The sequence below is a fragment of the Abramis brama genome, assembly GCF_963993115.1.
Source record: "Abramis brama genome assembly, chromosome: 7".
NCBI classification, from domain to species: Eukaryota; Metazoa; Chordata; class Actinopteri; order Cypriniformes; family Leuciscidae; genus Abramis; species Abramis brama.
Genome location: NC_139969.1, coordinates 29,355,109 through 29,380,306, shown reverse-complemented (window position 1 = coordinate 29,380,306; position 25,198 = coordinate 29,355,109). Strand labels below are relative to the sequence as shown.

The 25,198-nt window shown below is 38.7% G+C and overlaps 1 protein-coding gene across 1 annotated transcript; it reads left to right on the top strand.

Annotated features, from left to right (window-relative positions):
- Nucleotides 1-21,484: 21,484 nt before the first annotated feature.
- On the top strand, nt 21,485-24,955 carry rgs13a (regulator of G protein signaling 13a). Its single transcript, XM_084120543.1, has 5 exons — nt 21,485-21,768; nt 21,887-21,928; nt 22,032-22,093; nt 23,372-23,538; nt 23,648-24,955. The coding sequence occupies exons 1-5, from the start codon at nt 21,698-21,700 to the stop codon at nt 23,831-23,833; spliced, it is 528 nt and encodes a 175-aa protein (XP_083976669.1). The 5' UTR covers nt 21,485-21,697; the 3' UTR covers nt 23,834-24,955.
- Nucleotides 24,956-25,198: the final 243 nt, after the last annotated feature.

Here is a 25,198-nt window from a genome sequence, read left to right as displayed (position 1 = left end):
GGTTTTGGCAGTTATAGAGTTCTAATGACGGTGTTCAACTCTAACCGTCACACCCCTAATATATATAATTTTTTTTTTACTGCCAATTTTGTCCCGCCGTCCATTTTCAAATAGACTATGCGCCATTGGAATGCGCCATTTCCCATTCCACTTCTTGCGCATGTTTTCGTGACAAAATGTGGTTTTGGGACCGGATAGAGTCGTTGGGTGACAGAGTTGTTGTCAGCTCGTGTAGTGTATAACCCCCTGTTGCAGAAGATTTACGTAGTGTCACATAGTGTGAACACCACAACGACTTCAAGACTCCAGAGCAAGTCATGTAGTCTGAACAGCACAGCGATCTAACGACGTTTAAAGTTGTGTAGTGTGAACTAGGCAAGCAGACTCGTCACCATCCTGGATAAGGCTGATGACAGTGGTGTTGTCTGCATACTTCAGAATCTTGACTGAAGGGTCTTTAGAGGTGCAGTCATTTGTGTATAGGAGAAGAGCAGTGGGGAGGGGAGGCAACCTTGAGGAGCGCCAGTGCTGATAGTGAGAGTCCTGGATGTGAGTTTCCTTGCATAAGTCCCAGGTCTGTCGATAGGTTGCAGGAAATAATGCAGTCCCATGTTGACTGCATCATCCACAAACCTGTTTGCTCTTTTGGCAAACTGAAGAGGATCCAGCAGTGATGTCCTTCAGGTAGGCCAACCCCAGTCTCTCAAATGACTTCATGACCACAGATGTGAGAGTGACAGGTCTGTAGTCATTAAAGGCCCGATATACTCACGGTGAAGTTCTTTTTCGTTTTTCGCTTAGGTTGTAAAAGAAGTTCGAAATACGTGACCAGCGATATATGGTTAGTGACCATCCGACACTGCCCACACTGCTGAGAGCAACGGTTTGATGAATATGTAAATGTGCTGTGCGCTTTCCTCTCAATGACAAAAATTAACACAAAACAAAATTGAGAAAACAAAGCATTTTTTAATAAACAACAGGAAAGCACCTGATAGCAAGGCGGATATGTTTGCTCGAGCTCTATGGCACTCTATTAAAGTCACGTCACGTTTATTTATATAGCACTTTATACCAGGGGCGTATAGAATTTAGTACAAATATATATTGTACAAATATATATTGCCCCTAAACATGAACAAAACGAACTGCCTCCTTGTCATTATTTGTTACCTGTAACATTACAGAATTAATTATTGCATTACACTATAAGCGGAGTAAAGTTAATAACTGCCTCCTTGTCATTATTTGTTATACCTGTAACATATCATTACATATTAATTAACATATTCAATGTTCAATTAACATAGGTCAATGTAGACTAAAAATCTTAATACATTATCCTATTAATTTCCTGAATCCTCAGCTTCCGGGGATGTCCCCACCAATCTCAAAATCAAACCTACGCCTCTGCTTTATACAATAGATTGCTTAAAATCAAGCAGCTTTACCATATTAAACATGAAAAACAGTGTCAATGTCTCGTTTCATCAGAAGTACAACTTCATTTTCTACTATAAAGCAGCTCCTCCAGTGTGTTCATGTTTTTGCTCACGGACGTCTGATCTCGATGGACTCTCGATGGACTCTCGAGGAGAAATGAACTGGAAAAGATTTCCACGTGGAAGAAGGCGTATATAAGGCGTTTTTTTGGGGGGTACCGGAATGATAGTGGAGTGTTTAAAGCAGCAGGGAACTTCACACAAAAAGCTTCAGTGATCTGTTGAAGATCTGCATGAAGATTGGGGCCATTTGGTCAGCGCAGACTTTTAAACAGGCAGGTGAAACACCATCTGGGCCTGAAGCTTTCGTGGTCTTCTGTTTTTTGAAGACCCGGCACACGTCCTCCACACAGACCATAAACGCAGGTTGAATAGCAGGAGGTGGGAGGAGGGGGGTTGCAGGAGGTTTCGGTGTATGTGTGAAATGTGCAGATCAGAGCAGGTGTGGGGTATGAAACTGGTCTTTTCAAACCTAAAACACATTCAGATCTTCAGCCAGTTGTTGATTCCCCACATATCGGGTGGGGAGGGGGGGGGGTCTTGTACTTATGGCGCTTTTCCACTACACAGTACCAGCTCGCCTCGGCTCGCCTCGGCTCGACTCGACTCGGCTCTGTTTGGTTTTCCACTGTGTAAAAGTTGTAACTGTACCTGCTTCCAGGTACTTTTTTTCGTACCACCTCCGGCGAGGTTCTAAGCGAGCTGAGGCGAGCTGAGGCGATACTAAAATGTGACGTGAAAACACTGCAGACTGCTGATTGGTCAGAGAGAATCGTCACTATTCACTGCGTCATCATTGCACACGCCAGACGGAGTATCCTGAATAAAAAAACAGCAAAAACAAAAACATCCAAAAACAGCATACACTCGATTTCCTCCATTGTCCTGTGTGTGTGGGTAGCGGGTGTGTCTCGCGCGTCTCGCGTAAAAGATTAAGGCTGTTTCTCAATTCCAAGAACGCAGAGAACGGACTTGTGTTCTCGTGGAGACCGGTCTTGCCAAGCTTCCTTGGAAGAACGAACTCGGAACCGGCCGCAATGACTTCTGGGACACCAGGCGAGTACTAGCTCAAGTCTGCATTCGATGCATCCTCGGTATCAAGAACACATCCGGGTTCTTTCATGCGTCCTCTGTACTTGCGTTCTTGAGAATTGGGTCTGAACTTCGACGGTTAATGATGACGTAAAACGAGAACACAAGGACGCAAGATCGCTGAAGAACGCATATTGAGAAACACCCAACGTCACGGCAGTTCCCTGCGGCGTCGCTATGACGACCAGGTACTATTGTGGAGGTACTATCTGCAATGGAAAACGGAGCGAAAAGCAAGCCGAGCCGAGCTGAGGCGAGGCGAGGCGAGTCGAGTCGAGCTGGTACTGGTAATGGAAAAGCGCCATTAGTGATGTTCCTCAGGCCTGTCCAGACTGACTTTTTTCAGCTTTTTTCAGAGTAGCTTCTTTTAGCCACTCTGATCTTCTTTGTTAGTCTGTTTCTGGCCTGGTTATACAATATTTTATCCCTACTTTTGTAAGCATCCTCTTTGGCGTGATGAAGCTGTTTCCCAGTAAACCATGGTTTATCGTTATCTGTTCAGCCAGCTGTTGCAGCGCTCACACATACATTTGGAGGGACGTAAACATTCACAAGAAGACTTGCATGAATAAAAGGCATGAAGACAATTGAATATAATCAAGAACAATGGTCACGTTATCAAACTTCCCTATTCTGATGTATTTTAGGAGAAAACAAATACTTGTTTACGTACATTTTTTTTTCTTTAATTTGCATTGGTTACAATATTGCATTGGCATGCAAAATATGTGGCTGTTTTTACATCAGCACACCTAAAGACTGCAGAACAGTCTCATATGAAACCAGCAACAACGTCATGTACTTTCAACCTAAAAAGAGAACATAACACCATCAAGGTATCTAAATTAGGTCCAAGTAGCTGGTGTTTCATTTACAACTTGCATGGTTTTTATGTTAAAAAGTAAGCAGTCTTATCAGAAACTTCCAAAACAATACTGCTGACAGTAAATAGGCCTGTGTATTTTAAAGGTCCCATTCTTCGTGATCCCATGTTTCAAACTTTAGTTAGTGTGTAATGTTGTTGTTAGAGTATAAATAATATCTGTAAAATTACACTGTAAATGATTTCTGTTGTTTTCACAGCATTATACTGTTTTTCTCAACAGTTTCTTGCTGTATAACCTATGTACAGTATGTTACTGTAGATTTAGTTGCTTTCACAGTATTATTTTGTATTTTCAGCAGTTATGTACTGTGCACACAGTTGACAGTATGTTACTGTAGATTTTCAATGCATTCTGGGAAATTATTAGTTACTGTAAATCTAAATACAGCAGTGCAAATTGACCGCGAAAAACACCACACACAATTCCACAGGACTACCCTTATATTACATAAAACATTTCCAGAACTGGGTGACCATTAACAGTCTTAATTTCTGTCAGTGGGGGGCATGAGAGCGCGTTTGAAAGAGTTTTTCTTTTGTGACTCAGTGCATCGTGTAGACCACGTCTTTTCTGCCGACCTGGAACTTCGTCATATGGCAAGTAATAAATCTTAATATTTGTGCATGGATTCTAGCTAATAACTTTAAAGTTATTTACCATGATTTCGATATTTAATTTATTCTCAACATTTTACTATAGGCTAAGCTGTGTACAATATGATAGGCTACTCTATGTTTCAATGTAGTTTGGGACATGTTACTGTAAATTTAAATACAGTAGTACGAAATGACCGCGGAAAATAACCACAAGCTGCCATTTTATGAATAAATCTTAAGTTCCCTGAGTAGCCTAACTTTGAGAGCGCAGGCCTTTGCGTCGCTGTGTCTGTCGGCGAAGTTTTCGCCATAGATATCTGGTTAGTGATGAATCTTTATATTTTTTTATGGAAACTAAATAGTAGCAGGTTAACGTTAGTTAGAAGAACTGCCCGAGGCTTATGTTCTAACGCCTCGTTTAAGTCAGAAGCGGATTTCCTTCATGTTGATAGCTAGCCTACTTGATTAATAAATGTGATTTTATTTACATATATTGCATATGTAGCCTCTTATAAGGTCAGAATGATCTAATAATTTTGTTATTTACCATTTTAAGTCGGTGGAAGCGCCCGCACGTTTATATATCATACGGTTGGGAATTGAAAATCGATCAATGTATCCTGAAATCGGATACACAAGGTTAGGATTCGGATTCTTGTTATAAAATTAAATTTTCAATTCCTCTTATTGATTTATTCGCGCTTATTTTCGTCTAAATCAGAATTTTCTTTTACACGTCTATGAGGACCTGACCTGGCGATCTGCCAGGACCTTGTGCAGTTGCCTCAGTCTATGTTCATTCATACACTTTTGTTACAAATTGATTTCTATTAGTAACACCAATGGGTTTTTATTTTGCACAAGTGATGGTTTAGAGCTTATCCCCTATTGTGATGTGACTTATTACAGATGATGCTACATATTGTGATCACTCTTGATTCAGTTGGAAAATATTTTTTATTTTTTTGTAGGTTTCTTGTCAGGATAAATCCTGAAAATTCGAAATGCACATCACAGTTCCAGGTGAGCAGAAAGAGTGGGAAGGTTGTTCGGAGGAAGACCATGGCCTTGAATCCACACGTTGCATCTTACATCAGGGACTTTGCAGAATATGATTGGCAAAATCATTAAGGTAAGAGTAATATTAGGGATGTGCAGTGGAGCCCATATCTGTAGAAATGATTTGTGTCTGAATCTGTATTTAGAAAAATCCAAAAAGGGTGGAAATGACTTAAACCATATATTTTTTCAAATTTATAGTGTGTTGTAAAATATAATTATGTTCCCTTCACAGTTTCCATTTTAACAAATGTGCCTTGTATAAGTCAAAGAATTCACATTTTTATATTATAATTGGAACATATCTTTAAATAGGTTTTAATTAAAACATGAAATGGTAAAAATAGGGTTGAGTGATATGGTCAAAAATCATCTTGATAAAATGTTTCATATCAGTCAGTGTTGATCATTATCACAATCAATGTCAAATATTTATTTATTTTAAGTCTTAAATGTTCTCAAACATACATTAAATAATGAAGACAACAGGTAAAGTAAAAATATAATGAAATGTAATAGGGGTGGGAATCGATTCTTGGGGTCACGATTTGATTCAAAAGAGGCGGTACTTTTGAAATTGGGAATTCTCTTTTGAATCAAATTTCAATTTGATATATGCGTAGAATAGATTTAAAATCTATGATTAAATCTAAAATCAAATCTATGCATATATCTAAATGAAATTTGATTCAAAAAAGATAATCGAACAGCAGAGAAATGAACAGCAGCTAATGTTAGTCCCAAATGAGTGGGAGTTATTTAGTTTAAATTATACACACCTCATATCTGCATTAATTTACTCTAACCCGCTGCCGCTCAGGTTCATATTCGCCTCTCACAGCGTGAGCTCGCGTACGTCTTTTTCATCATTAAAATGAGTAAGCATCAAGTCGACAGACATATATGAAAGGAACTGACTATCGTAAGCATCGTAAGCCTAAATTGATCGTAGAGACCATTGGTGGTAATTGCTCTATAAGGTTACAATGCTTTGGGGAAACGCAGCCCTGATCAGTGGCCGATTGTTTGGAGTCAGAGATATAGAATATGGGCCATTGCCTTCTCAATATTTATTACTTTAGCTTCTGATACAGGACATGTTCATTCTCTTTTATAGAGTATTTGTTTGTTACCACAGAAAACCGCTTGCGTGTCTAAGTTGAACGTGTTTCTTGTATGTAAAAACTAAAGTAGCCTACCTAAGCTATTTTCTGTGAATGTGCGAGACTTCCGGTTCATTACCCGCTATATGGAAATAACGAGATGCATAACAAAGTGCTGTAAATGATAAAAATATCTGTGCTACAAACTAGTGTTGACAATTATGACAAATTCAATACATCAAAATATCAAGAAGCATAACAAGCTTTTTTGTACTGCTAGAAATAACTGTAAGCGGATGACACCGGAAGCCAGACACATTTCATTTATAAATGGCCGTGCCCACTCTTCTGTGAAAGATAAGGTGGATACCATAGGCAAAAAAAATAATTCTCCTAAAAAGGTGTTGATAATGTGAGTTAGGTTTTTTTGATTATTAGTTGTATGTTTTGCCTCTGATTGATTTGTGCTTATCATTCCTTGCAGGATTATCAGAAATGCTGTCGCTCTTCTTCCACTTGACACCATCACTACCCTCCTCACCTGGCCTTCGTCCTCACCTGTCTTGCTTTCTTTCTAAGTTTCTTTTTTACCTGTTCAGGATCATTTTTGCATGAATTGAAATACATGAATTGTTCACTGATTTTAATTATTAATTATATATTGTTCATTAGTCTTCCTTTAAAACAGATTTTTATTGTTGTGTTATATTACATTATTATTACTAATGTATTGTTTAAAAATACACAATAAACCTTGTTGTGCAGTTAAAGCTTCAATTGTTCTTTTTTCTATTTCCCATTAACAGTTAAAATAATATTCCTATGGATTTTCTACCTATTCTAGGTTACACAGTAGCACTATAAAAGTCATAAAATAACATTTCATAACTGTACAATACTATACAGTATTATTAAAAATCAACGGTGTAATACTGTGCTTTAACATGGTAAAACATTACAGTAAAATAATGCATTTAATTTTACAGTATGCTTAACAGTACTGTATTTAGTGTTACAGTAATTTTACTGTTGAATGAAATACAGCAACTACTGGATAATTGTTGCCAGTAAGTTACTGTTGATTTGACAATACATTTTTTACAGTGTATAAAGCTCAAAGTTCAATGCCAAGCGAGATATTTTATTTAACAGAAGTCGCCTACATCGAACGGCCCGTTTGGACTACATCCCTCTACTTCCTTCTTTAATGACGTCACTAGAACCGTTTTTTGACTAACCTCCGCCCACAGGAATGCTCCCTCAACTCTACCGAAATTCGTTTATGTACTTGCGCACTTCTTATAACTTACTGTGTTTACTCAGCTCTTACGGTGATTTTCTGAAGTAAAACTGATGCTTCATCTTTTGTGTGATGTACAATAAACTTTATTAAACTCATAAGTATATGTTTGATCATCATTCGACCTGGTCTGAAACAGCAGACTTGTAGGCTAATTATAAATAATGGATACATACAAGCAGATGACAAATACGTTATAATAACCGTAATTAAACTACTAAACTATACCTGTTTCATCTCTATACAGCACTCTGACTCTGTAGGCATTATTGTCCGACTCGAAATGAACACCGTTACTGAGAGTTTCTGATATTTATCATCATTCCGTGAGATGAAATTGTCCTGATAGACTGAGCGCGAGCTCGTGAGGCTCCGCCCCCTGGGTCGTCCAGCAGCAGCTTATTTGCATTTAAAGGGCACACACTAAAACAGCGCGTTTTTCTGAGCCCCAAAAAATGACAATTTAAACATGCTGTAAAAAATGATCTGTGGGGTATTTTGAGCTGAAACTTCACATACACACTCTGGGGACATCAGAGACTTATTTTACATCTTGTGAAAAGGGGCATAATACGGGACCTTTAAGTCAGTGTTATTATGCATTAAACGGCATTTTTTATTATTGCCCTAATAGGCTATTTAGTCAACATGCTTTTAAATTGTTTTACGATTCAATCAAGATGAAAAAAGTCTGAGGCAACAAAAGCCTTATTCGCACAGGATAAGTATTACCTGGTGACATCATTTGTAATAATTGCGGAGGTTGTCTGTGATCTTAATCCCGTGCGAATCAGCCATGTCTGTAATTTGTAAAGTAAAAATTCCCCCATAAATGACCTACCATATTTCGCCGAACACCGAGGTCCTGTGATAATATTAGTCCCGTGTGAATCGGCATCTCTGTGATTTGGCGGGGTCGTATATAATTTTTTCAAGGTTTTTGTTTCCTGTGCGCTTTTTTATCTATCTTTCGTGAAGAATGGAGGCTGCGTTGGAGTGTTTTGATAGTATTTTGGGTGCTGGGTCATATCGCTATACACCATACAACTAGCCTGACAAGCCACACCATTGGCCGGGCTCAATCCGAGGGGCGGGATAAACGGTTGTCTTTCAAATTCCCCCTGCACGCAATAGGACAGCGCTACAACCAACCAGAGAGTTTTCCCATCAGCGGAGCTAGTTGATAGATTAAACTTTTGCCGTATCCTGTCGGCAAAACTCCGAACACATCTTCCTTTTTTTAAGAATGACTTCAGTGCCTATCTTTGTTCTTTTCTCAAAGAAAAGCTTAACTCCAAGTCTTCCAGAGTCGCGGCCAAAGCCGATTTGAAAGACCCATCTTCTTTGTTTTCAAGTTGCATGGAATTCACCCGTTGCAACTCTGCCGTCATTATGTTAAGCCCGCCCACCGACTCTTTACACAATGTGATTGGCCTGACTTGAGTTTGGTTTTTCCAGCTCGCAAGCCAATGGAGAGTTGCTAGACGACCCTGGCTGCAAATTACATTTGCTGTCGCTAGGGTGCGTCTAGATTTCTAGGCTACCATACAACTATACAATTTGCAGAAAGAGAAAGCCGAAAACCACCAGAAGAGCAAAAACAAAAAGAATGATTAGATCGAGATGAATGACTATGTATAGCAGCATGCGGTAAGGAACATTCTTTTGTTTATGATATATCATACAGCTAGACCTATAACGACAAGACTTTTCTAAGCAATAGCCTATTGACATCATATCCGGGAGATAAGTCAGTAAATTCGAGTAAAATCACAGGCTTTGCTTATCCCGTGTGAATGCGCCACACGGAAATTCAGATGTGGGTGGGTAATTTCTAAATCACACGTGGTCCCCAGATAACACTAACCAAGTGCGAATAGGGCTTAAGACAGATAAGTAAGGGTTTTTTCGTTGAGGGTTTGGGCAACGCTAAGTGGGTTTTGGTTTTCACACCTCTTTGTTTGCTCTTTTGATCTTTGGATGTCTTTGCCTCAGGTTGACATGGTAACAGACAGACGTGTCCATGTCCTTCTGCTTGTGTCACGGTTCATCAATCCGTGTGTTCATTTTGTGTATCTGTTGGTTGTTGTGGGGTCTGAGTGTGTAGTGCTTGTTTGTTGCTTAGTAACCAGCTGATCACTTAATCAGTCCGCAGCTGCAGCTAGTTACTTCTGTTGTTAGCTGCCTATATCTCATCAATCGGCTGCGAACAGGGTAGGTTGACAGTCGGTCACTAATTTTGTCCATTCCTTGCGATTGCTGGCAACTTCTCATAGTTCGCTCGCTGTTGCTGGTACGTCCTTATTGATGAGTTCGCTGATATATTGATGGTATAGCTTTCGTGCTCTGCCTCGACTTCTTTTGCCATGCCGCTGTTGTGGTGCGTACAAGACATACTTGCTGATCAAGTCGCTCTCATGTCTTCTTAGGCAGTGTCCTACAAATCTTAGCTGCCTCTGTTGTACTTGAAGAACGAGTTGGTTGCGGCCGACTCTTTCATAAATCTCTTTATTGCTTTTCTTGTCCAGACGCTTTATGCCAAGCATGATTCTGTAGCAGTTGGTGGCAAAACTGTTGAGTTGGTCTCTGAGTTTGCTGCTAAGGATCCAGCTCTCGCAACCATAGAGCAGGATTGAGATACACGCAGATTCAAATATGTTGATCTTGAGTGTAATTGGAAGACTTCTTGACTGAAATACGTTCTTCATCTTCCAGAAGGCCCCCCATGCTTGGCCTTTTCGTATTTTGACGTCGGATTCGCTAGAGGCGATGTGGGAGCCAAGATATTTGAAGTTCTTGGTCCATTCGATGGTCTGTCCATCTAGCTCTATGTGCTGATGATTGTGTATTGCCATGTCCAGACCGGCATATTCTTGGTTACTCAGTGCTTCTGTTTTACCTATATTGACTTGAAGGCATATACTGTATCTAGCGGGAGTGATTATTGCTTGGTGTCAGTTCGTCACTCTTGTTTGTGCTCTCTTACCCAGTTCCAGTGCCTGAGTTTCCTTACGGAGTTATTTCCTCGATCTCGTCTGTGTTTCCAGACTTCTGGAGATCGTTTGGAGTTCTCTTCATCCAGTTCCAGTTTGGCATCCGCGCTGGATTTATTCATATCACTCATCCTCTCCTGTGAATTTGTATCCTGGTCGCCCGCCTGCTATACGTGGTGTTTTGAGTATAATCACTGTTTCAACCTGTCTTCAATAAACTGCTTGCTTGCATTTGGATCTACGACTCTCATTCTGACAGATTGTGTGTGTGTCGTACCCTCATGTGTACCACAGTGACTTCCTCTTCTTTCTTTTTTTTAGTGTACGCTCATATCCAAAGAGGAAACGTTCGCTTCATCATCATGAGAGCAAGTTGTTTCAGTAGATATGATGTCATGCGTGCTTTTTCCTGTGTCCTATTTTTTATCAGTAATATTCATAGCATTGTCTTTTGGCAATGGCACATTAAACTACATTTTTACACTAAGTTTACACATTGTTTTACAGAAAATGTGAGCGGTACTTGATCCACCACAATGCTAGGGTGTTGCAATGTGTTTGCTAAGGTTTTCTGATTGATTTTTTTGTTTAGTTTTTCAGTGCAGTTGCTTGGGTATTCCATGGTCTCTCTATACCTGTTATGTTGTCAATGGTATTTCACAGTTCCCTTTTCAGCTGTTGCACCTTGTTTGAAGTTTCAGGGATCTCATTTTTGAATCATTGAAAATGTGGTGATGTGCAATGTATATTATGAGAAAATGAAAGTGTTTTTTGACCTTTGATGCATGTAAACCTATTGTAGGAGACCTCCAAAACAAAATCAGGAGCCTTTAAAATAGCATAATAGGAGCACTTCAATGCACAGCTAGCCGTGGACTATCCCTTACTTATTTGATAGTGTTCATTTAAAAAAGTTTTTTGTCAATTATAATTATTTATAATTATCTTTTTTTAAATCTCAAAAAAAACCTCACAGAAACTGTAAACTCTTGCCTACCCAGATTGATCACTTTTCCTTCCAGAAATAATAAATGTGAAAATAAAATGAAACACATATGGTGTGTATTTTGTAATGTGCATTTTTACAAATATGTAATCATAGAGTCGCGACTACTATTTCTCATTTGATAGTGTCAGTGCAGTCAAATTGATAATATTATAAATATTAAGTGTATTTTAAACCCCAAAAAAGCAAGCCAACGGCGACAGTGGCACAGAACCAAAACTCTGTCGTGACAAAAAGAAGAAAAACCACTGGGAGACCAGTTTTCTTCTGGCCAGTCGAACATGGTGTGATTTATGATTCCAGGCTGCATCACAAGTCAGATTTGTGGATTGATATTATTCAAACATTTTCCATTCAGGTCTTTCGGCTTGAAGATCTGGATATGACTGACCTACATTAGGTGGACAAATACAATTGAGAGGTCAGTTTAGGAGGAACTGAATGACATCAGACATTCCAACGCTCAAGAGAGAGAGAGAGAGAGAGTCGAAAGTATGGTTTCGATTTACTAGAATGAATCTGATTTGCAAGAGAGTCGAAAGTATGGTTATTTACCTCCACCTGCTCGGCAGTAAAGTAGTAAAAAAAAAAAAAACAGCGATAGTTTCGCTACACCGCTAATTGTTCTGCTGCATTCATAGAACAAAACCTGAATGGAATTGAGCTGAATGATGAGATTATTGTGCTCTGTAGAGCTGCTTTATAGCTAAATCGAATTTTGCAACATTAAAGGAGCTGTATGTAAGAAATGTATTTCAATTAATCATAAAATGGCCCTGATAATGTCACTAGACATTAAGAAATCATGTTCATTTCAAATACTTATATCACTGACAACAGTAGTCCGGCCAGGATATTGTCATTTAAAAAAGTGAAGTTGCAGCCCTCAACTGATGTTGATGTTGTCATGTTGTGTTTTGGCCTGATGCTCCACCCTCCACCTATCTACCAATCACGAAGTCAGTAGTGTTTCGGCATCCGGGTTGCCAGCTCTGCTCTAGTTTCCACAGCTACATAGCAGCCTACGTTCCTGCTGGATCCTGCAGCCTATCTGGAAACCTCGAGTCAGGGGGGAGGGGGAGGGGATACACCGCTCTACAGTAATTTGAAAGTGATTGCAGTACCAGTTTTGTCCACAATCTTACATACTTACATACTTTAACACTTTTATTGAACTAAAGTAAATCTATTGCTCCCGAGAAGCTCCAGGACTGGTCCAGATCCTTCAGAAGTTCAGTCTGGTAGGCCTGCAACATTGCCATAGTGTGCAGAGCCAGGGGTGGCAAATGTCAGTCCAGGAGAGCAAGAGTCCTGCAGAGTTTAGCTTTAGCCCTAATCAAACACACCTGAACAAGCTAATCAAGGTCTGGAGTTACTAGAAAGCTACAGGCAGGTAAGCTTTTTATCAGGGTTGGAGCAAAACTCTGCAGGACTGTGGCTCTGCAGGACCGACTTTCGCCACCCCTGACGTAGGCCTTGCCAACCAGCCTAGATGTCATCTGGCAACAACATGCTCTCGGACAGATTCGAAGAGGCAGCAGAGCGGGCTTCCAGATCTGAGGGCTTCCGATCCGGCCTGAGAGCACTGGAGCTAGTGGGTGAGGCCTGAGAAAGGGAAATACCTGGCTCGAATTCCTCCGCCAGCTCCCCAAGATCGAAGCCACCTCTGCAGCTGCCTCTGCTGCAGTAGGACCCGCACCACAAGGCGCAGATGCCTGGTTCCCATCCCTCGCGAAGAGAGCCAGGTGAGAGTAGAGCTTCCTTACTGTGAAATGAGCACAGTGAGGGCAGCCATCTCCCCCTTAAGAGCTAAACGAGCATGCTCTGCTCCCAAACAAATGACACGGAGCTCATGCGTCATTCCCCGTAATCAAACTGGGCCACGGTGAAGCACTAGCTCGAAATGTGTTACTAGTGCTTGCCATTCTGTTTCTTTTTTCAAACAAACTAACACACACAATCCATTTTCTTTCTCTCAGACACACACTCAAACAAGCGGCTTCCTGAAAACAAAGAAGCCGATTAGTTTAATGCCGGTGCCCTTTTATAGACATGCCGGCGTGCCAGTGATGTTATATGCCAATGGCACTGGTGTGATGTCACACGCTTCAGACACACTGAAGGTGTTCCCATAGTGTCAACATCATGACGCAGCGTCAAATTCCCTCGAAAGGGAACTAATTAACACTGCTGCGTAAGTTCCTAACACTACGGCTGAGGGAGTGACGGAAAATTTGAAAGTATTTCTCTCTTCTGACGACCGTAATTAAGCTCTCGATTTTGCCTATTTTATAACGTCATAAAACACTGTCATGTCTTTTACTATTTGAGCAAATGGGAAATGTTTTCCATTCGCCACAACTATAGAAGTTTACCCAAAAATTAGGACTTCCACATCTGAGAGCCCTGGAAGTCTGAACAGGGTCCATTATAAATAATATCATTTGATAGAGCCATAGAATAGAGGTCCACTGTTTCACCAAGATCCACTCATTCAAATATATATATATATATTTTTTTTTTTTTGGCCTCACCACTGGTCTATGGAGTTTAATATATTTTTATGATTTATTTATTTATTAATTTAGCTTCTTGATTGTTTACCAGGCGAAAAATCTATTTTTGTAAGTTGCAGGTTGAAGTTTAATACTTTTTATACAACCCTCTAAACTCTGAACAATAGTAATAGTGATACCTGCCTTAGTAAGCACCAATACACACATACAGTATTTGACGTAATTTTCTGAAATGAACAGAGAGTGCTGCTTTGCATCAAGTACAAAGAACATTTCCAGGCATGTGTACCCCTTAGGCAAGAACATTGTCACGTGAAACTGTCTGATACATTATGTGATGGACAGAATTATGCAAATAGCATCCAATACCAGTGATCTGACTCTATCTGCTCATATAACTTGTACTGAGATGATAGAGTCATTGAAGTTTTTTTTGTGAGAAATATTCAATAAATGATATTTAAGAGGGCAAGAACAGGTTACAATGATAATGTAAGTCTAAATCCATGTCAAATGGATTTGCAGTTGCAATTTCCTGTCTGACACTTTCATTTTTACTCATTCTTTTCTCAGCCCTCATTCTTGATTAAGTAGTGATGCATGAGAGGAAATGACTGTGCATGCATTAGGATGTAAATTGTGAGAGGTATGAAACTTAAAGGGTGTGAAAATTTTGAAAAGTTTCCCAAACAATGATGCTTGCTTATATTATGCATGTAGTTTTACAAGAAAATCTGGTCTTGCATTTTAAAGCACCAAGGTGATGGTAACTGACTGTCTAGCGTAGCTAGTAGTTTTTTGTCTCATGCATGTTAAAGACATCCTGGTGTCCTTTTCATGAAAGTCATGTAATTCAAGATGTATATCAGTTTCCATGTGCGAGGTCAAACCAAATGATTTGTTCCTTTCCACACTGGAAACATTAGTACCACATATTGTATATAGCATGTACAAGAAAAGTGTACTGCAGGGTCCAAAACCCACACACAACTAAAAATGTTTCTATTTTGAATTAATTTGCAGTGTAATACTAAACATTTCATTTTAATTGATTTCTGAGTAGGGTTGGGTATCGAGTTTGATACTTTTTTGATACTGATAATTGCCTCGATACCATTGAGTATCAAAAAATCTCTGGTCATTCGGTACCAAATTTTGATACCTAAAGGGTTAATCTCGTCAAGCCCAGTTCCAAGTCATCTCAGTCATCCCTGGAGAAGCCCAGTTCCAAGCCAGCTGCACGGATCCACCTGGGGCTTCTGGCTCCATATTGGTCCATCGTCGTTCTGGCTCCACCTTGGTCCATCGTCGTTCTGGCTCCATCTTGGTCCATCGTTGTTCTGGAAAGTTGTGCTTCATTCATCACAACATTATTGACAATAAATAATGGGCCTTTTTTGCCCACAGAATTTTGTAGAAATTTCACTAATATGAACGCACCTTGATGAAAATAGAAATATACAGTCAACGTAAAATAAAAATTGCCCCTTAGTTTCATGATACACATTTTGGACCCATTTTGCACAATCTATTATTGCATGTTTAAAAAAAAAAACTTTTCAGCTGACATTACTGACTACACAGGCAGTAAAATAATATTAATTAATAGACAAATAGCTGTTGTAGCTACTGGCCTGGTTGAAATACCTGCTCTACCTGTTCATATTAAATATCCTGTTTCACTCTGCCACATATTGCATTGTGGAAATGAAATGTGTTGCAGATGCTGTTTCACTTAAAGTTTGACCTGCTGTGAAATGAAAACTGGTGTCATTCTGGTTGTTTCAGACATGGTTGCATCTGAAGGCCTTGCATCTGTCGCTCAGTGTGAATGTTTTATTAATAAAGCCTTAATTATGTTCTCCACACATTTCACATAAAATTTTTGTATTTTTGAACTCGCATAGATTAAGGATGCAAACACAAACACAACTTTGCTGCAAACATGGTGCTCCAATAATCTCTTTAATGACAGCCTGTTACATGTATACAACAGGTGCATTGAAGCAAATTGCGTGTTTAATTGCTTGAGATAGATTTGAATATGAATATGCAGAAGCTGCAGTGTGCCAGTTGTTCATGATATACATCTCATATTTCCTTGTTTGTTTGACAGTAGTAACAGTAGGCTCTAAATCTCTCTCTCTCTCTCTCTCTCTCTCTCTCTCTCTCTCTCTCTCTCTCTCGATATATATATATATATATATATATATATATATATATATATATATATATATATATATACACTGTATATACACTGTATGTGTGTGTGTGTGTGTGTGTGTGTGTGTGTGTGTGTGTACACTCACCAGCCACTTTATTAGGTATACCTGTTCAACTGCATTTTAAAGCAAATATTAGAACAATTTGGTTACCGTTGAAGTCCATTGTGTGGAGAAAAATGCTGAAATGTTTTCTTCAAAAAACGTAATTTATTTTCCACTGAAGAAAGAAAGACATGAACATCTTGTATGGCATTGGGGTGAGTAAATTATCAGGAAATTTTCATTTTGAGGTGAACTAATACTTTTATCACATTGCAGCAACTAAATACATTTAGGCATGAAGACATGGTCAGGATGATCTGCTGAAGTTCAAACTGAGCATCAGAATAGGGAAGAAAGGTGATTTCAGTGACTTTGAACGTGGCATGGTTGTTGGTGCCAGACGGCTGGTCTGAATATGTCAGAAACTGATGATCTACTGGGATTTTCACACAGAACCATCTCTAGGGTTTACAGAGAATGGTCTGAAAAAGAGAAAATATCCAGTGAGCGGCAGTTCTGTGGGTGAAAATGCCTTGTTGATGGAAGAGGAGAATGATCAGACTGGTTCAGCTGATAGAAAGGCAACAGTAATTTAAACTAGAACGTACATTTCCTGAAGAAAATGTGAGTGGTGCTTGCAGTGGCAAAACTCGGCACTCGGTTGCTAGGGTGTTGTACATGATTGCATACGAGCCAACAACCATGTCTGTATGATGTTGTGAAGCTGGAATATGGCTTCTATATGTTGTAATATGGTTGCTAGGTGGCTCTAAGCGGTTGCTATGGTGTGGTTACACAGTTACCATAGTGATATTAACAGACTGGTTTCCCAGCCGAAACAAACGAGCCCACCTCCATGTCTATAAGATGTTCTGGTGCTGAGATATAGCTTATTCATGTGTTTGTACGGTTGCTAGGGTACTCTTTATGGTTTCTTGGGTTTGCTTATACAGTTATGGGTTGATATTTAAAGAATGTTTGCCAGTCTGAGTCGAAAAAGGCCAACTCTGTGTTTCTACAATGTTCTGAGATTTTGCTTGTTAATGTTGTTTAATGGTTGCTAGGGTCCTGTAACTGGTTGCTATGGCGTGGCTATGAAGTTGTTATGTCACTACTTATTGGCTACTTGATAGGCCGAGTCAAAAGAGCCCAACCCCAAGTCTCTCTGACCTTCTGATCCAAAGATATGATCTTACAAATTTTGTGCCAATGTTAAGTATATGGAACTTTTTCGGACAAACATCGTACACCTGATCACTTAGAAAAGTCATAGCACACCTCTCCTCAATAAACCGGTCGATTTGACACCTCATTCATGGGTCTACGACAAACGGTGCAGGAGGAGTAGCGTGCCGAAGTTTAAGTATGAGCAATAACAATAGTTATGTCTTGCTCATGGCAACCGAGGTCTGTAGAAGAGCATCTCTGAACATGTTGAACCTTGAAGCAGAAGAGCTACAGCAGCAGAAGACACACCAGTGACACTCCTGTGAGATAAGAACAGCAAACTGAGGTCTGATGAGTCTCGATTTCTGCTGCTGCAAATTCAGATGGTCGGGTCAGAATTTGGCATAAACAACATGAAAGCAGAGATTCATCCTGCCTTGTATCAACGGTTCAGCTGGTGCTGCTGGTGTTGGTTTAATGGTGTGGAGGATATTTTCTTGGCACACTTTGGGTCCCTCAGTGCCAATTGAACATTGTTTAAACACCACAGCCTTCCTGAGTATTGTTGATGACCATCTCCATCTCTTTATGACCACAGTGTTTCCATCTTCTGATGGCCACTTCCACAAGATAACACACACGTCACAAAGATCAAATCATCTCAAACTGGTTTCTTGAACATGACAGTGAGTCACTAAACTCTCCACAGTCACCAGATCTCAATCCAGTAGAGAACCTCTGGGATGTGGAGGAAGGGGAGATTCTCATCATGGATGTGCAGCCGACAAATCTGCAGCAACTGAGTGATGCTTTCATGACAATATGGACCAAAATCAAAGAGCAATGTTTCCAGCATCTTGTTGAATCTCTGCCATGAAGAACAAAGGCAGTTCTGAAGGCAAAAGTGGGTCTAACCCAGTACAAGCAAGGTCTACCTAATAAAGTGGCTGGTGAGTGTATATATCCATATATTTTTTCATATATTTCCAATTATTAAAATATATATATTGCTTAAATAGATTTTAAAACATATTTACATGGTTTGAATAAGTTTTAGTTACTTCCCAGACAGAAACATAGTGTCGGCCCAGATCCGGCCCACATCTCTATGGGTTGAATCCACATGTACCAGATGTGTTGCTGTGTTGCTGTCTAGGTTATATCCATCCATCCATCCATTAATCAAACCTGTTTTCTTTTTTTCTTTTTTTTTGCATATATGTATAGCCGTATGGGTAAACAAATGAAGTCTCAGAGAAAACATCAAAAACAGAAGTGAAACTGTTGACTTGAATGGGGCTTTCTGTTGTGTTACAGTGACTTGCCTCAGTAGACGGTACATTATTTTCCTCAGCAAAAACCCCTCAAGCATTTTACAATTTTCTTGACTTTCTGCAAAATCATATTTCTTATGAACCACAAGCAAATGTCCCTACAACTCCAAGTATTAGCTAACCATCTGTTTATGTTGTTACCTCTTTACTAACTATGGTGGAGCTCATTACTGAATAAGCACAATTCTTGAGATAAAAAACTGGGATATCAAAACTTGGGATAACAAAACTTGCAGAGTTTTTGCAGAAAGTTGAATTTGAAAATGTTCCCTAATTCATACATGCACATAGATGGCATTAGCTATAGGAAATAGTGAATAAGTATATATTTGGGCCACAGCAATAGCATCAGTGCGCACATGTGACCAAACATTTCACTTTCTTTTTGTGTTCCTTATTCCTTTGGATAGCAAACGAACACCTTAGCCTATACTAGTTTAGCATAGCGCTAAATGCTTAAGAGAAGCACTTTTGATTAACTAGAAGAAGATATCACGGGACGCCTATTACTAAGGGTAAGTTTACACAACAACAAAAAAACTAAGTTTTTCCTTTTCTTTTTCGTTTTCGTACAGACTGTCATCATTGTCAAAATGATCCCGCTCAAAAGGATCCGCAAACACGACTAAAAACGCTGTATTCTGCTGCCAGGCCAGTAGATGGCGATGTCACTTTGTAAAGAAACACTATGGGCCCTATTTTAACGATCTGAAACGCAAGTGTCAAAGCGCAAAGCGCAAGTAACTTTGTGGGCGGGTCTTGGCGCTGTTGCTATTTTCCCAGCGGGATAAATGACTCTTGCGCCAGGCGCAAATCTAAAATGGGTTGGTCTGAAGTAGCTTCATTATTCATAGGTGTGGTTTGGGCGTATCGTGAAATAAACCAATCAGAGCGACATCTCACATTCCCTTTAAGAGCAGGCGCGCTTTGTTCTAAAGCGGATTCCTATTATAACGGCGTATTTGCCAGACGCGCGCCAGGAGCGGTTCACAGCCAAGGAGAGCAACGCTCTCGTCAGGGACGTTGGGGATGGAGAAACCCACCCAAATTAACTTCGGTTAAAAAGGCGTATGATAATTTGGGTAAATGTGTAAGCTAGATGTATGCTTTTATAATAAATTGTCTATCTATCTATCTATCTATCTATCTATCTATCTATCTATCTATCGTAATAATATATGATTTGCAAAAATGAAAACTGCTGCTTCTGTGTAGATGAGAGAATCAAAGTGTATGCGCGTTGTGCACACGCTACATTGATTATGGCCAAGCATGCGCCCTTAAAATAGCTTATGAATAACATGCGCAACGCGCCACTGACTTTAAACTATTTTTTCCTGGTTAGTGGCGCAATTGTTTTCTAAACCTGCAAAATAGCATGAAGGAACGTTTGCGCCGGAACACGCCTCCTTTTTTGCGCTGAACCGCCCAGGGAGCGCAAGTTCATTCCCTAGTTTAGCGACGTGCTTTTGTGGAGCGAAAAGCGCGCTTTGCGCGGGTGCAAAATAGGAATGATACATGCGTCGGTGTACAAAGTCAATTGCGCTGGGTGCAAGATAGGGCCCTATGCGTTATGCGTTAACACTATATAGACTGAACACGTAATACACACGCGCATGATGTCACCGTTTTCACAAATTTGCGTTTTTGTAGTTTACACGTAGACAATAACGGTATCGTCTTCAGAAACGTGCACTTTGAAACCCGATTTCAAAAGCTTGAGTTTTCAGGCCTCCAAAACGCTGTTGTCGTGTAAATGAACAATCAAAACGCATAAAGTTTTTAGTTAAAAACGGTATCGTGTAAACAGCCCTAAGACAATATTAACATTCGAAAGGTCTTATGAAACTATATTGTTGGCCCTTTTTCATCTAATTAAGAAATTTGTTACGTGCCCAAGTGAAAATAAATATACTAAAATGTATTTGAAATACATTTATTTTATGCTACAAATACATTTACATATTTATGTAGGCCTGCTAATTATAAATACCCTGCAATTGTACTTTTAGCGTACTAAACTGATATAATTAAAGTCTGCTAAATTGGAACAACTAATTTTGTTCTTAATGCACTTTAGTTATCCAGAAATAGTGCTGAGGTCCAACTAAAGATACTTAAGTATATTTGATTGTGCTAAATTGGACTATTTTATACTTTAGGTACAATTTAAATATCTTGCATTTAAAGACTGATATTATGCAGTGATCATACTATCCTTACTAATAGTGATATTAAAACACATTTTAGGTTTAATATAGGTTTAATGTCCATTGTGCAATAAAGAAGTACTCCAAATAAAGTTTAATTAAAATATTTATATCACTAAGTCTCAAGCTATATGTCAGTAAATATGTTAATGGATTTGTAGTATACTTAGTATGAAATAAATTTATTTTAAACACATTTTGGTATAGGTTTGTTTTTTTCACTAGGGTGGTTACATGTTATATTATAGCCATCAGTTCAGATGACTTTATTTCCTAAAGTACACCACATGAAAGTATATTAATGATCAATGGTTTGTTTTCTAAATACAAACACAAAAGCTTGTAAAAAAAAAAGATCTGATGTAAAAGTCAGCATTTGCTTATCTGTCCATGAACTTTCCAGTCTGATTTGCATATCTGCAGATGCACAGACCTGCTGTAGCTGGTTTCATAGACAGAAACACCATTGCGCCTGTCTCAGCTAGTTAGCGTCACCCCAAAAACTTCCTCTCTCTTTTTTTTGCTTTTGTGGTTTGGTGATTCTAAACTGATGACGCCAATGCTGCATAAAAAGGGTTGTGAGAACAGCCCGCTCTTATTAACTGAAATAACTGAAGCACAACAGCACAGCAACACGTATTAGCACCAGACAAGTTTTTGTTAAGATGCCAACCATATTGTCATCTTCAACTGAAATAAAAAACATGAACCAGGAGGATAAAACAGTCAATCCCCGGTAAGTGGTGTTTGTTGTAGTATTTACTTTTAAAATGTATGTGTGGTGAAAACAGAATATATCATGGAATTGGAGCATTTGTCTTAGAAATTTAACCAAACAAATTCTCACTCCTCAGGAGACTAGACAAGTGGCGGTTTCGTTGCCATTTGACAGACAAGTAAGCTACTTTGACTTTTTTCTTGTGAAATATATAATCACAACTGTAATCAACTATTGTTGATTGCGTTTGAATGTAAACTAATTATGATTTATTCAAACAGACTGAACCCTGGTGAGACCCTGCTTTGGTCCCAGTCATTGGAAAATCTCCTAAGATCCAAATGTAAGTGGCATATGCATGTATTAATTATTATACTGATGTTCTTATAGTTATTAATTAATGTATCGAATCTAATACGCTTGACATTGTGCACACATGTCTGTGAATTTAATATTCACAAGAACATTTCATCACAGCATTCAAAACCACTTCTTTTGCATTGTGGATTTAGTTGACGTCATGTAGGGCAAGGCAAATATACACAAACAAAACCTGCACTGTTTACTAGATGGTCAGATAGCTGGATCAAGGAACTGACTATATGTATGCAAAGCAAAAGAGAAAAGCAGTTTTAGTTATACAAAAGTTATTAAAACACGTAAGCTACACATGAAAATTTACAATGTAAGGATATAATTGCAATTAAAAAAAAAAAAAAAAAATATATATATATATATATATATATATAATATACTTTTTTCATATACAAGTCTTGCTTGCCTTTTTCCATTATTAATGGAAATAAAGTCACCTGAACTATAAATATAGGTATATATAGATATATATTACCATAGTTTGGCATTTTTATGATTTTTTTCAAGAAATTACTACTTGACAGTAAAGACATTTCAAGTGTTACAAAATGTTTCTGTTTCAAATAAATGCCATTCTTTTGAACTTTTTAGCCATTAAAAACCCTAAAAAAAAATGTATCGCACAATGTATAGCATATTCAAATGATTTCTGAAGGATCATGTGAAATTCAGCTTTGCATCACATAAATAAATTACATTTTAAGATATAATAAAATTGAAATCAGTTATTTTAAATGGAAATAATATTTCACAATATTACTTTATTTCTGATCAAATAAATGTAGCCTTGGTGAGCATAAGAGACTTCTTTCAAAAAATAGTTCAATAACATTAATATATTTCAATGTCCAAATAGTTTTTATAAAACTAAAGCTGCTTTTGGCTATCAGTTCGTATAGTAGAAATCACTTTTGCATACATACATATTTTGTGGCTAGGGAGAGCAAAAAAATCTTAAAACCAAAGAATTTATTTTAATATCAAGACAAGATTAATATTATAAAGAATGACTACCTTGGCACCAGCTGGTTGAAAGTCATTTTAAAAATTGCTCATAAAAGCATTTGCTCTTAGAAAAGCAAACGTTTTTGCAGCTGCTACTTGGTTATACTCATATTTGGTATCTAACACAATGAAATTCAGTTATTCAGGGGCATTTAAGTGTCCAAACACAAGCTGCCGCACTGACGCAAAACAGGTGCATTTGCATTGAGCCACAGATTAACCCTGCGGTTTGTTCTTGTAGATGGCATGGCAACATTTCACACCTTCCTCAAGTCCGAGTTCAGCGATGAGAACATTGAATTTTGGCTGGTTTGTGAAGACTACAAAAAAATCAGGAGTTCGTCCAGGCTATCCTCAAGGGCCAAGAAGATATTTGAGCATTTCATCAAGGCAGAAGCTCCCAAAGAGGTAAGCACACTAGCACAGTCTGAAGATCTCTATGTGGTTTTATTGAGCGATGGAGCAATCGATCAACGTCAATATGCTTCTCACTGCTTCTCCGTCAATCTCTCCTCAGATAAACATCGACCACGTCACTAGAGACCTCATCAAGCAGAACGTCCAAGCTCCAACTAGAGTGTGCTTCGATGAGGCTCAGAGGATTGTCTTTGGTCTTATGGAGAGGGATTCCTATCCCAGGTTTCTTCGCTCGGACATGTACAGATCCCTTCTGGAATCAGTCTCGCATAGGATTAAGGTCTGAGAACATCGTAAATGAAGGACTGTAGGACTTCAAAGACATCTTTGGGACTGTTGGTGCAATGGACATGATGGCCGTGGCATAATCAGGCTTTGCCGATATGTAGGCCTGGACTCAGGTTGCACTGAACATTGCGATCTACATAAAAGCTTGAATAAGCTACTGTTTATATATGTGCCGTGGTACACTGCTCTATTGTCCCACATGGCTGTGGGATACACAAAGACAAAAGAGCCTTCTGTGAAGCTCACCTGTGATGAACCACAGGAGATCTGAAACGTGCTGCAACCAAAGGAACACCATATGGACCTTATTTAACTTTCATTATTTTCAATTCTGGATGAGTGTCATATCTGGTTGGCATGAGATGACTTGGAAATAATACTAATGACATAATATGAACAATTTCATGTGACGTGAAATGATTTATGGACACACAATGTACAGAGCAAATGTAAATCTGACTGTTTTTGTGTGCGCAGTGGGGAACTGATGGGATATTCTCACAATAATCTGTATAACACACCTATCTATTTCAAATTGTCTATTTCCTCAGTTGGATATTACTTCATCAGGCCAACAAATATAAAAAAAAGGCTTGTATTTCCTGGATTCATCACACAATACCACTGATTTCTTGCTATAGAAAAACACTGATTTAAAAAAAAAAAAAAGAAGTTGGTTGTCAAGGTTGACTGGATGTTAATATTTAAGAGCCAATAAATAACTTAATAAACACAACTGCAAATAGAAAGTCGTATGTTGTTGTTATGGGGAAAATTTACATTCAACATTCAAAAATGTATTTAAATGTCACTGCATTAGATTCTGAACCGAGTGACATTTATTTTTTAAGGAAGGAGCAAAATGGAAACACTTTATTTTGATAGTCCACTTTAGACATTCTATATGTAGCTTTGCAACTCCATGTCAGCTACCAGTCATTAGAGTATTAATAGACTTTTCCTAACATCTGCTGACACTTTATTGTGATGATTCCTCTACAGACGTTCTACTGACTATAAGTAACTTTGCAACTGCATGTCAACTTATTCTACTAACCCGAACCCTAACACTTGTAACATAAGGAGCCATTTTTATGACACCATTTAACTTAACTAAACTAAAAACAGAAAACTTTTTATGCGTTTTGGTCGTTCATTTACACACGACAATGGCATTTTGGGAAAACATGATGTTAGCAAAAGTGCAAGTTTTTGAAAATGATGCCTTTATCCTCTCAGTGTAAACTACAAAAAACGGTGATGTCATGCGCATGCGTATTACATGTTCAGTCTATAGGCGCGTAGTGTTTCTTTACAAAGTGACATCGCCAACTACTGGCCTGGCAGTAGAATACCGCGTTTT

What these genes read in the sequence shown, in the direction of transcription:
- rgs13a (XM_084120543.1), top strand. Translation starts at nt 21,698, where the DNA reads ATGCCAACCATATTGTCATCTTCAACTGAAATAAAAAACATGAACCAG. An exon ending in GATAAAACAGTCAATCCCCG is followed by an intron (nt 21,769 to 21,886) that starts GTAAGTGGTGTT and finishes CTCACTCCTCAG; the next exon opens with GAGACTAGACAAGTGGCGGT. An exon ending in AGGCAGAAGCTCCCAAAGAG is followed by an intron (nt 23,539 to 23,647) that starts GTAAGCACACTA and finishes ATCTCTCCTCAG; the next exon opens with ATAAACATCGACCACGTCAC.